At 43.6% G+C, this 12,229-nt stretch overlaps 1 protein-coding gene across 1 annotated transcript in view; it reads right to left on the bottom strand.

Annotated features, from left to right (window-relative positions):
* LOC144827309 (transthyretin-like) overlaps positions 1 to 10,024 on the bottom strand; it is a 54,018-nt gene extending 43,994 nt beyond the window's left edge. Inside the window, exons 1-2 of the mRNA XM_078685678.1 lie at positions 9,873 to 10,024; positions 5,380 to 5,525 (exon numbers count right to left, since the gene is read on the bottom strand). Of these exons, the coding sequence (XP_078541804.1) occupies positions 5,380 to 5,525; positions 9,873 to 9,935 (209 nt within the window). The 5' untranslated portion in view covers positions 9,936 to 10,024. The remainder of the gene's footprint in view (positions 1 to 5,379; positions 5,526 to 9,872) is intronic.
* Between the last annotated feature and the right edge of the window lie 2,205 nt (positions 10,025 to 12,229).

Here is a 12,229-nt window from a genome sequence, read left to right on the forward strand (position 1 = left end):
TGGTCAATTTAAATAATTTAGAAACAGAATACTTACCCTGTATATACCTTCTTTTTTGTTATTGACCACAAACTCTGTAATTTTAGCGCTGTTCACACTGTTTTCTCATTGTATTGTGTCACTGCGCCAATCACTGTCACAAGCACGTACAGTGAACAATACACCTATGGTTACTTATACATATAATTTATTGTAGTGCTGTTATAACTACTTGCAAATAAGAACCTTTTGTTTTTCTAACAATTCTTTTGGGTCTGCCTTTGTTCCAACTCTCCTTTTGATTAATTATTTGTGTTTAAATTGCCTTGCAAAATAATTACCGGTTGAGACATTGTTTTTTTGTATGCGTTGGTATACAACTGGCAAAAGAAGAACTTCAACCAACGTCAAAAGTGCATTTATAAAGAGGACATCCCATGTTTATCAGCTGAAGGAGGCAGACCAAGCCACCAAGATGGCATGTTGCATGCTGGACGGATTCCTGTCTGCAATACAGTGTGGACCCCTACCTTCAACAGTGCTGATACTCTAAAGTCTCAGGTAGACAGCAAGTGGTGGGGTCTTGTGTGCTGCAACGCAGTGCAGACCACCCTAGCTAAGACTGGCCAGGCCTTCACTGCTTTGTGAGGAACCTCGTCTAAGCCTACTGCCTCTGCCCTCTTAGACGCCTGAGTACCTAGGGAAATGAAGAGCCCTCTACCTCATTCTTACTTGCTTTAAGCTGATGTGTGACTGATAAATGTATTTATTAATTAGAATGAGAATGGGGCATCTGACTGTAGATACTGTGGGTAGTGAGAGGAGACCGTCCCCATGAGTCCAGAAGTTCTTTCTGGTTGACCCTAGTACATCTCGAACGGCATCCCGCCTTTTAAAAAAAAAATATTTGGCATAACCCGATTCCCCTCGCTACCAGCCAGAGCCTTTACTATCCATGTATCCATGACTTCTTCACTCTCCTTGCTTCTGTTACCCCAATACGTTCAGGTTGGTCATACACATTACCTCTCCTGCTCCCTGTCTTTCTTCCTACATGCCCATACAACATCCAAGACCTGCTACTCATGGGGTATAAGCACTTTGCCTGGTGTAATATTGGCATTTTAGGAAAGACAATAGAGGGCCTGTCATGAGCTTAAGCATTTCCTGCTTCCTACAGCACTATTCTGCCTCGGTCTCAGCAACCCCAGCCTATCAAAGTCTCTTATTTAGAAACTAAGGGCCAGATGTAGGAGCCTAAATACCGGTCGGTAACGGCCGATTTCGGCCTTTACCGACCGGTATTTAAGAATTGGCATGTAGGGGCATAATTTTACAGAATCGTAAATTTACCGATTCGGTAAATTTACCGATTCTGTAAAATACCGAATCGGTATTTTTACCGATTCGGTAAATCCCAGATGTAGGTGGGACTCTTCTGAGTCCCAAAGGCCCTACAAATTCGGTATTTTACCACCCAATCCAATTGGGTGTTAAAATACCGAATTCAGGTGTGCCTGCACATGTGTGCATGCACACCTAGCCATGTGACAGACAGACATGCCCTTAGGGCATGTCTGTGTGCCACATGGCGCACATGCCTATTTTTGGGGTGCCAGAGAGTGTCAAAGTGACACCCCCTGCACCCTTGCAAAATTCGGTATTTACCAATTCGGTAATTACCGAATCGGTATTTCCCATTGATTCCTATGGGCTTCACAGCCCCTAGGTATCAATAGGAAATACCGATTCGGTATTTACCGAATCGGTAAATACCGAATTTTAACAATTCGGTATTTCAACATCTGGAAATACCTACATCTCCCCCCTTCAAATTTACCGATTCATAAATACCGAATCGGTAAAATTCGGTATTTATGAATCGGTAAATTCAGATTACCTACATCTAACCCTAACTCTTTGTTTCATTCTGCCAATATTAACAACCAGTAGAGAAACCTTCATGCTCTAAAACCTTTCCAGTTTCCAAGAACCCAGCTCTGCCTCCATCAAAAGCCTCCAGGCCTGTCAGGTGCCAAATCATCTCATAACATTTCTCCATTTACCTACATGCCTAGCTGTTTACCTAAGCTGGAGTGTTTCCCTGAATTGACTGTATAATGGGGCATGTTTATAAAAAAATCAAGCAGCGCAGCAAGCCGCCTTGCTGCGCTATGCGATGGAGAAAGGGCATGAATGTACAGTATTTAACATTATACGGCGCATTTTTGTATTTTCCCTGCGCTGGTGTACGATGTGCTGCCTAGTGCCAATGTATGCACCCTTACACAATGGTGCAAGAGTGCCTGCATTGCCAGCAGGATTGTTTTTGTGTAGGAAGGGAGACCTCGCACAAAAACAATACTTAGAGGTATTTTCCTTTTTCTATGTGAGATAGAGAATGCAACCCCCATGGAAAGAAGAAGAAAACTAGGAGAAATACGGATATGTATCCTCGTTACGCCTCACCTTGGGAGGTGTAGCATTTTTACGTATTCCCAGGTCTACCACTCATGGTAAATCTTGGAATGCGCCACAATCCATGGGTGAATGCATGGGAACACCCATGCTCCAACTATGGAATCCCTCCCTGGTGCAGAGGAACGCAATGCAGGCATTTGCGCTGCGTTGCACTAATGTAGATTTATCAAGCCACTCAGGGCCATGTAAGGTGGCCTTGTGTAGCTTGATAATTCTTACTTAGTAGTTGCATCGCCCGTGCGCCCCATTGCATAAATATGCCACAATCTTTTGAGTACCCTTTCCAAATCAATTGGTCATAGTGTTGCCCACACTTTTTGTGGCTGTAGTTTTCAACTTCAAGTGCAACTGCCTACCTCTTATACTCTGCCTACGTATCACCAGTCACCATGAGAAGAAAAGGCTTCTGTGAAGGGATACTCATCGAACCATGGATTATTGCCCATGGATGTGAACATAAACGTAGCCCCACTGCCCCCTCTATGTTTTTGTCACTGGGTGGGCTTGTGCTCCTACTATCCAGAGACACAAAGATCAAGATACAAGCCACTAGACTTTTTTCAGTGACTTTTGTGGTGTTTTTATGTAAAGTAACATTTTAGTAACATACACAAACCCTGCTCTGCCTCTGGAAAGTCTAACCTAACAACACAGTGGCGACCCCCACAGTGTGTGTGTGTGTGTACACACACACACACACTGCACTAACATTCTCTTGGATCACATCAGCTCTACAGAAAAATATAAAACATAAATAAATAAATAAACTTTTGACAGCCTCATCTTTCAATACCCACATACAATGAGGTGGTGTGTGTTCTCTAACCAGCTAACCTATCCATAAAAGTGAACTTGATGATCGACATAGGTGTGTAAAATATTGAATTCCATTTGATTGCCTTTAGCGATCTTATGGACATACATTTTGGCCAAGGATGGTAGCTAGTGGAGTTATTTTATTATCTGAGTAACATTACTAAAATGAGTAGATGGGGTGATAACCCTGGCACTTTGATTTTGTAAACTCTGTAGGTGATGGATAAGAAATACACGAATGCCCTGATACATAGCACTGCAGTGCTCACAGGTCTAAAGGGGGGGGGGAGGTTCACATTTTGGCTCTCCCAGAAGTCTAACAGGCTAAAAAATCCTTTTCTTCTTTGTGGTTTTGTGTGTGAGAAACCTGGATTTTCCATGAACCTCATGGAGGTAATATAGACAGGCACATTCACATTCACTTTGGATTTTGGAAGTCTCAGCTGTCATAGGGAATGAACATGCATGAAAAGTCCCCCCCAGATGTTAAACTGTGGATAATTGTTGATTTTGCATCTGTTCCCCGCGGACTGAGAAAAAGGAAGGAATACTCGAAACACAAATTGAGCCATCCCGGCATTAAGGGATTCTTCCCTTCCCTTCAGAGTTCTATATAGCACGAACTTGACCCAAAGGTATCAGAGCGCTTTATGTGAACACCAGTTGTGTTATAGATAGACACCTTCGTTTGTTTTTGTTGGGCATGGGAAGATTAAGTGATGTGACCAGAATCACAGGATGTTGAGCGTCCCTGCTGGGACCCAAACCCGGTTCCCACCTTCGAGGTTGAGAGGTCGAGCGGTCTAGCTATAAGGCCGCATAGTCTCCCCAACGAGATTTCTTGTTTTTCCCTGCATCGTTAGGGGCTTGCCATTGCCGTTACCTTAATGGTAATCAGTTTTGGTGAATACACAGGCAGGCCACTGACCAACAGCGGCCTGTCTCTAAGGGTGCATGCCCCCCACCCCCTTTTGGCATACATGAAGAGTTATTGTCAGGCTGAGCAAAGTTCAGCCTCAGAAACACTCTTTGTATTCAGGTCAGGCAGCCAGGTGCTATACAGGCACTAAATGTGCAGGCGCCTGGCTGCTTAAGCTGAACCTAGCTGGGATGAAAATAACACAGTTCTGTGGGCATGACCTGCTCAACCCTGCAAACCACTGTTAGTCACTCTCACGACGAGGGGGAGCGTCACTGATAGCCTTGGCCTGGGCACTTCAGTTCTAAGCCCTAAAGTACCCAGGGCTGAGTGTCAATCAGTGACACCTCATCACAGACTGGGATGGAGCCAGCAACTCTTACGGACCCCATCCCACTCTCTGAAGAGTAAGGGACTGGCTCCTCCCCTCATCAGCTGACCTAAGGTCAGACAATGAGGGGAGGTGGCAGCCCCACCCCTCCTGGGACCTCGGAGGTTTCTCTGAAGCCAGCCGAGATCACCGGTGCAGCTGCCAGGTTGTTTTTGTAATGACTGGTAAGTGCGTGCATGTGTGTATGTATGAATATATTTGTGTTTGTGCACACATGCTATAAATGGGTCTGTGTGTGTGCTTGTGAATAATGGGTGTATCTGTGCATGCTTGTGATTGCATGGGGGTGTGAGTGAATGTGCATGTAGATGGGTGAGTGTATTTTTGTCCGTGTGTGCCCTGCTAGCCCCCCCCCCCGTTCCTATTACCAGCCACCACAGCTCCTGACAGTGCTCTTTTTTTAAACTTTATTTTTCAGTTTACATGTTACAAATACAAATAAAAACAAATCAAATCGGCATCAAATCGGTATATGTAGACATTTTGTTGACAGTGCTCTTTATAGGTACTTTCCCAGAAGGGGAGCTTGACTGTGACACCTGCTTGCGAGGGGCAATGTATTTACCTTAGTGCCTCAAGACCAACTCAAGCAGTTTGATTTGGTGTAATTCCACCCCACGTGCAAAAACAAAAATGCATGAGTATTCCTCTGCGAGCCGCAAGTGGATATTTAACCATGTCTCACCTATATTTCTTAAAGGGTAATTCGTGTGTGTATATTTTTCTGATCTGTGCAAATCACACTATCAGCACTGTCAGTAAATATCATTTTTTTCTGTAAATTGCAACTTACCCAAAGGCATAGAGACTCCAGCTCCCATTTTCAGTCTGCTTATACACTTCCACAATCATATTGTTTGCAGGCTTTCCAAAGGTGGCATCCAGAATTTTCACTGACAAAGATGATTTCAAATTGTTAGTCTCCAGGGCAGTGTCACCCTTAAAACATAAAGAGAATGCAGAAATATGTTAGTAGTAGTAACTTTACGACTGCGGAGACTATGGGGCAGAGAACTTCGCACATAAAAAGATAGACCTGTCCTAAAATTCCCTTCTCAAAGTGTTGCTGCCATTAAAACTGTGCAACATTGACGGATGGATTGAAAAAAGCAGAAAAAGGAGATATTTCCAGTAGTAAATCGGGATACCTTTGCTCATTACCTAAAAGTGACAGGTACCACGCCCCGGAAATGAGGCAGGCGATCATGTGTCCCAGGGGGCGGGATCACGTAGGGGAGGGGCTATTTCCTCATTACAGTGTTAAATATGTGACTTGCTTTTGGCTTGTTGCCTCAAGGTTTCATAGATTTTTTTGGTGTCCACGTTCTGAACCAAAAATCATCTTGTGTACCAATGTCCCATTTTTTTAATTTACGAAGCACAAGTCTAGCAGCTCCACCCATTGCAAAGCTAGAAGCCCCACTTTTCACAGCACGGTCCATATGAACTTCATTAGACTTTGGCATTGGGAAAGCCAAAAAGTGAAAAAAAAGGATTTTTCTTGTCCATTTTCAGTGCTTATGATTCCATTTCCGTTACCAGCTACTAGGCATCTAGGCTTCATTCAACCAGACAAATACATTCTGAGGGCCTCTTTCATATGGCTGTCAATGCCACTACTGTAACTACTTGAACTGTGGTAAATCCCAGAGCAGTGCCGTATCCTAAGCAGTGCCATTTGAAGTAGACCCTTTTTCAGGCAAAAATATTATTTTGCTAACATTTTTTTTTTTTTTATTAAGAGTAGATATAATTATACAGATAAATCAATCTACATTTTAAGCAATTCTTCAAAACATCAACTTAATTATTAAAGCATGTGATATATCACAATACCAATATGTGGGCAGCAGTAATACCCGGAAAAATGAAAACAGTAGAAGGAAAGCAAGACAATTTAGGATTAGAATTCGTAATACCTTAGTGCCAGATGTACAAAAAAGTGTTTGCAATTTCCTAATTTTTGCAATTTGCAATTAGGAAATCGCGAACAGCTATATATAACAGTGTCTCAAACACTGTTTGTGGTTCCTAATGAGTTGCAAATGGACCTGCCTCATCAATATTCATGAGGTATGTCGCAATTTGCGACCCATTGTGAATGGCTACAATCACTGGGATGTTGGCCTGCTTGGATCAGCAGACCACCAAGGCAGTGATTGCTTTTTAACGCCTTAACTGCAGCCGTTATTTCAGCGCAGTGCTGGGCATTCCAAAGAGTGGGCGGGGCCGTGTCGGCCGTTTGAACGTTCGCAGCACCAGCCAGGTAGTGCTCCGAACGTTCAGCGGCCGACGGCAGCAGCAATGGGGTTAAATAAAGTTATATATTTTTTTGTAATGCAGTTGGCTTACCATAAAGGAAAACAGGCTGCATTACAAAAAGAAAAAAGAAAAGTTTTCTTTTAATTTTTGAGAGTAGGCGGTGGTCCGTTGGACCAGTGCCTGGTCTAAAAAAACATTTTTCACCCACATTCACAAAGGGGTCCCTTGGGGATCCCTTCCGGTTTGTGAATGGGTTACCACCTCCTTTAAGGAGTCGGTAGATTATAAATGTTTCGCAATTGCATTCTGGCCGCAAAACATTCATACATATCAGTGCTTTTCGGTATTAAGAAGGGAAGCGATAAACACACCCCTTCCTAATACCGAATCACAAAAGCAAAATACTATTTGGTAACAAGTTACCAAGTCACATTTTGCCTCTCGTACATGGTAAAATGCATTTTACCTGCGCAAACGTGACTGTACAGATTTATGAAACAGGTTCTGCCCTGTAGAATTCTCCCACTGAAGAAAACAACCAGAGCTATTCACACACAGCTTAGTTTTGGGAATTTTATCACACTGCATACATGTGACCCTTTGTGCTCTTGGTAAAGCTAAGCACCTATTTGTTAAAAAGTATTGCACAGGGGGAAAAAGACAGTGTGGCATAAAAGCATGAAGTGTAATACACTATTTATTACCATTGTTGAGGCAGAAGAGGGGTATCATGACCCATTCCCCTCTCTCAAGTGTAATAGCAAATACAATATTGCACCCTATGCATCTGCATACATACCACATGCAAATGTAAAAAGGTTACTACTACTTTTAGGGGCAAAGTCCCAAATCGAGGTTGTAAAAGGTCTGTATTCAGTGCCCACAGATCAGATGGAGGACAGACTATGTTTTTTGTGTGCTTTCTACATTAAGCACCAACATTTTAAGTCAGAATCAGATATCCCATAACTAAACTGAAAAGATAGTCACAGGATCCCCTAGGATCCGAGGTAAGTTATGTGCATTAAATGTTTATGATGCTCACAAGGCTGTAGACCCTTATGACCCTGGTTTTAGAACATATGTTTTCATGGTCGCAGAAGTCCCCTGCATAATGCATTATTGCAACAACAGGGTTCAATTTTCCACCCGGCAGAACTAAAGTCTCATGGGAGAGAGTTTTGTTTTGTGGCTTCCTAATGCTAGCTTTGAACCATCCAATCTTCTGGACAACAATTCTACACTGTTCAAAAAAGTATCGGCAATCAGACGGTAACTCACTGCTTTACTTTAACCAAAACCTCAAGGGCTCGATGGTCACCGTTAGAAGGTACAGCAAGAGCCACTCCTACGTCCAAAGTCAATAACCTGAGTCCCAGGGCCAGCTGCCAACCAGAAGCGAAGAGAAACCCTGTTATGTGCAGCACCTTGGATATATGTGCAAGCAAAGCAGCATTCTTACCACTACCCAGGCATGGTCGAAGGCAGCAGTAATACGGATGTATGACGTTACAACGCAGGCTATTACAACGCCTGCCTTTACAACGCGGTTTTTACATCGCAAACCTTTACATCGCATAGCGCTTAGAGGTGCTGAATAGTGATAAGTATAATTTTCTATTCCAACTCCAGTCCCCGTGGACACTAGGGAAGGTGTTGGATAGAAAATTAAACTTATTCCCTATCCTAGAGCGCCCCCCAGCGCAAGGCGTTGTAATGGTTTGCGTTGTAATGACCGCGTTGTAATGGTAGTTCGTTGTAATAGTTTCGTTGTAAAGGTTGTTCACCCAGTAATACACAGTGGGTCTGATTCACAAATGTCAACATACACTTTTGTGCAAGTTTAAGATTTTTTGCAATTCACAAAGCAATTTTACGAGTAGTATCTTTACTACTCCAGAGACCCACACGCATGGCGGAGACCCCTCACATAAAAAGATAGGCAATCGTAAAGACACTGGGGCAGATCTACAAGAAAGTGCTGCAGCGTGGCACCGCAAGCCCTTTGGCTGCGCCACGCTGCAGCACTTTCAGAGCACAGGAATGCAACATATTTACCATGATATGTTGTATTCCTGTGCTCTCCCCTCGCTGGTGCACAAACAGCTGCCATGCGCCGGTGTAGGCACCATTGCACCATGGTGCAAGGATGTCTGCCCCATAGGTAAATTGTTTTTTTTGTACAGGAAGGGGCACCTTCATGCACAAAAACAATCACTACAGGCATTTTACTTGCTGTAGAATGCTGTAAACCTATGGAAGGTTTGGGTCCAAATTGCACGCTAGAAAGGACAACAGTACTTTTTTTTACACAAAAGTGTCTAGTGGCACAAGTTAAATACACAATTCACCATACAACGAGCCGGTGTTGTTAATCCACAGGCTTGTGTGGTTTATTTCACAATTATTCTCTGAGAATAATTGTGAATTAAAACAAATGAGCTTGTGGATTAACAACCCCAGCTCGGTGCTGAAGAATGCAGCACGCATTGAAAGAGGAAAAAATGAGGAGAAATGAAAACATTTCTCCTCGTTGCACCTGGCTGGCGTAGCAAACTGACGCATTTCCGGGTTTATGATTTCTCCTAAATCGGGAAATGTGGCTGGTTCCTTGGGTGTTGTGTGAGAACACTCACAGCAACAGCCAAGGAACGCCCCTTTCACGCAAAGTGCTGCGTGTAAAAGGGCCTTATTTACAAGGAGAGGAAAAGCCATGCAGGGTGGCTTTTCCTGTCCTTGTAAATATGGGGCAGAGATATTCGTGCTGCCATTGCGTCAGAAAAAGTGACATACTGGCAGCGCAAAAGGCTTTTAAATCTGCCCCACTATGCATAAAGTAGCCTTGTGAACAGCAAAAAAAAATCGTAAACATAACCTAAAAAGGAGGTTTACCTTTGTGAATCAGGCCCACGATGCAAATCACTGTTAGATGATTCCCCTGCATTTTTTGCTGACTGCCCCGAGTAATGAGAGGCTTGGTCTTAAGAAAATCTGATCAAACACAGATCTAAAAAAATAACCTACCGCAGGTGCTGTTTCAGCCAATACCAGGGCAGCCAAGCCAAGAAGTATGGAAAGAGGTGCCATTGTGACGGAGGTTGGGGAATTCTGGCATGCCGTTTTCGGGCTCAAAGGTGAATTTATACCCCCTTCCTCTCACATGCGGGTGTTTACCAGTTTGCATTTCCCGCAAGACCTGCTGATTCTAATTATTTACTAAGTATACAAAGAGCAAATGAGTAACCCACAGAAATATGGACATTGCCTAAAGAGATTACCTTGGAACTGGTGCATGCTGAAAAATATGAGCCTTCTTATCAAAGCCCAGTGTGGGGTCCCTTTCATGGACCCAGTCAGAATCCACAGAACATATGCACAAGGGCCCCCCTAGCATCCCTGTTCTGTAACTGTGGCAGGCACAAATGAGAACAGATATATTTTATGCACATTATTGCAACAGCCTTTTTCCCCTGTGGGCCCCCTTAATTCGAGTAACATTTCCAACAAAGATGCATTCCCATTTTCACAGATTCATTATTCGAAGAAGTGCTCCTCTATTTTCACGTGCGTTGGGTAATCAAAAGGTGGACGTCACCGGGGTCATATCGATATAATGATTCATGTTTTATCCTGGCCTTGCTATCTTGGAAACTAAAGGTTCTAGGCCTGCTATTCCTATGAGGCTACTGTTCCTTACCACTACCATACCATTAGAAAGGCTGATCCGGGCACCTTACCACCCCATCCCCATCTCCCCTTTAGCCTGAAGCCAGCTGCATCATTTCACCAAAATCCTAGCACTTGTGAACAGTGTCAGATTTACCAAGCGTGGGCAGTTTAGGTGATGGCTCTTTCAGACATTGTTAAAATATGTGCTCAAACAGCATATTCTATGGCACATTTTTCATTACTTTGGGATTACAGAAGAAGTCATAGACATGTATGCGGCCTTCCTGAAATGTTTATCTTCCAGCATACATTTTACACCTGCTCAACCCCAAGGGGTTTTTCTCTCATTTCTTTGGGCACATGGCCCCATGCAAATGAGGAAATGTCCATGCAGCCACATCATGTTACACATTTTAGTGCAGGGGTAAATGGTCCACCTGTAGGTGGATTCATTGTGCGCCACAAGTACTGCAGAGTTGGAGTGCATCCTGAGGAAAACCATTAGGATGAGGTTGGTGGGTCCAAGGAACCCACAAGCATCCCGGGAAGGTGTGTGAAAACACGCACCGACGTCTCTTCAAAATTGAGCCAGGTCTTCTGGCAGTGAAAGACCATGCCAAAGCCCCGAATCTCACATGGTGGCTATATCTTTCAAGTATGCGCTCTACCCAGGCCAGCCGTAGACTGTCAGAATAAATGCCTGCACTGGAGAAAGGACATTTACTTTTACATATTTAGGTGAACTGTCCCTTTCTAGGCAGGTCGCACAGAATGAGAGTGCAGTCAGGGACAACGCCCGATTGCTGTGAGATGGGGGAAAATGGGGACCGTCTTCATTGGATCCCTCCTAACCTTGTCTTGATGGTGGTAGCCCCACTTGACTTACTCTGCACTTGCCCTTGCTAGAGGTAGTTTCACAGGTTTGGGGGCAATGGCTTCTCCTTCTAAGTAAATAAAGGATAGCATGTACACACAGCTTTACATTAGAGCATTGTCAGGGTTGACTGCTTCTATCAAATAAAAATAACGAGTCGCCCAATAGGCAATGGGTCTTCAAGCAATACCCTGATCACGGCTGGGGATGTTAAAAGGAATCACATATGTTGGAGAATACAACCATTTAATCTTGATTTTTTATTTCGCACATTCACAGGAGGTGACTTTCCTGAATCCAGTCACCCCTTCAACTAGGTCGGGAGCTGTAGGTTTCCCCCAATGTTGCTTGATACAAATCTTGGCCACAGATAGACCTGTTGCCATCTACTGCTTTCTATGGTTGGAAACATGCACAATATCAGACATTACATTGAGAACAGCTAATTGTGGTGAGGGGGTTATCTTGAGGCCAAATTGTTCTGTACGGCCTACAAATAACTAGTCAAGTTTGGGCATTCCCGGAGTATACGTAATAAATTGCAAGCTGAATTACCACATCTCCAGCAGTCTGACTAGAGGAAAAGTCCTGACCTGTGCAATTTAAGGGGTGTCCAGTAACCATTCCATAATAGTTCAAAGAACAAAAATTTGAGTCAGGCTTATGATAGAGAAATCATGTGTGGAGAGTATGGAGACACAGTTTTCTTCTGAGTACTCAGTTTCTGAGTGTTCTGCCGGAATAATCTAGTCCCTGGCCGGTTCTGTCTAGAAAAAAGGCAACCAAAGAGTTCTCCTTACAAAGCTGAAGCCACATCTCTGTAAACATCCCATTTCTT

The sequence above is a fragment of the Lissotriton helveticus genome, chromosome 4_1 (genome assembly GCF_964261635.1).
Source record: "Lissotriton helveticus chromosome 4_1, aLisHel1.1, whole genome shotgun sequence".
Taxonomy (NCBI): domain Eukaryota; kingdom Metazoa; phylum Chordata; class Amphibia; order Caudata; family Salamandridae; genus Lissotriton; species Lissotriton helveticus.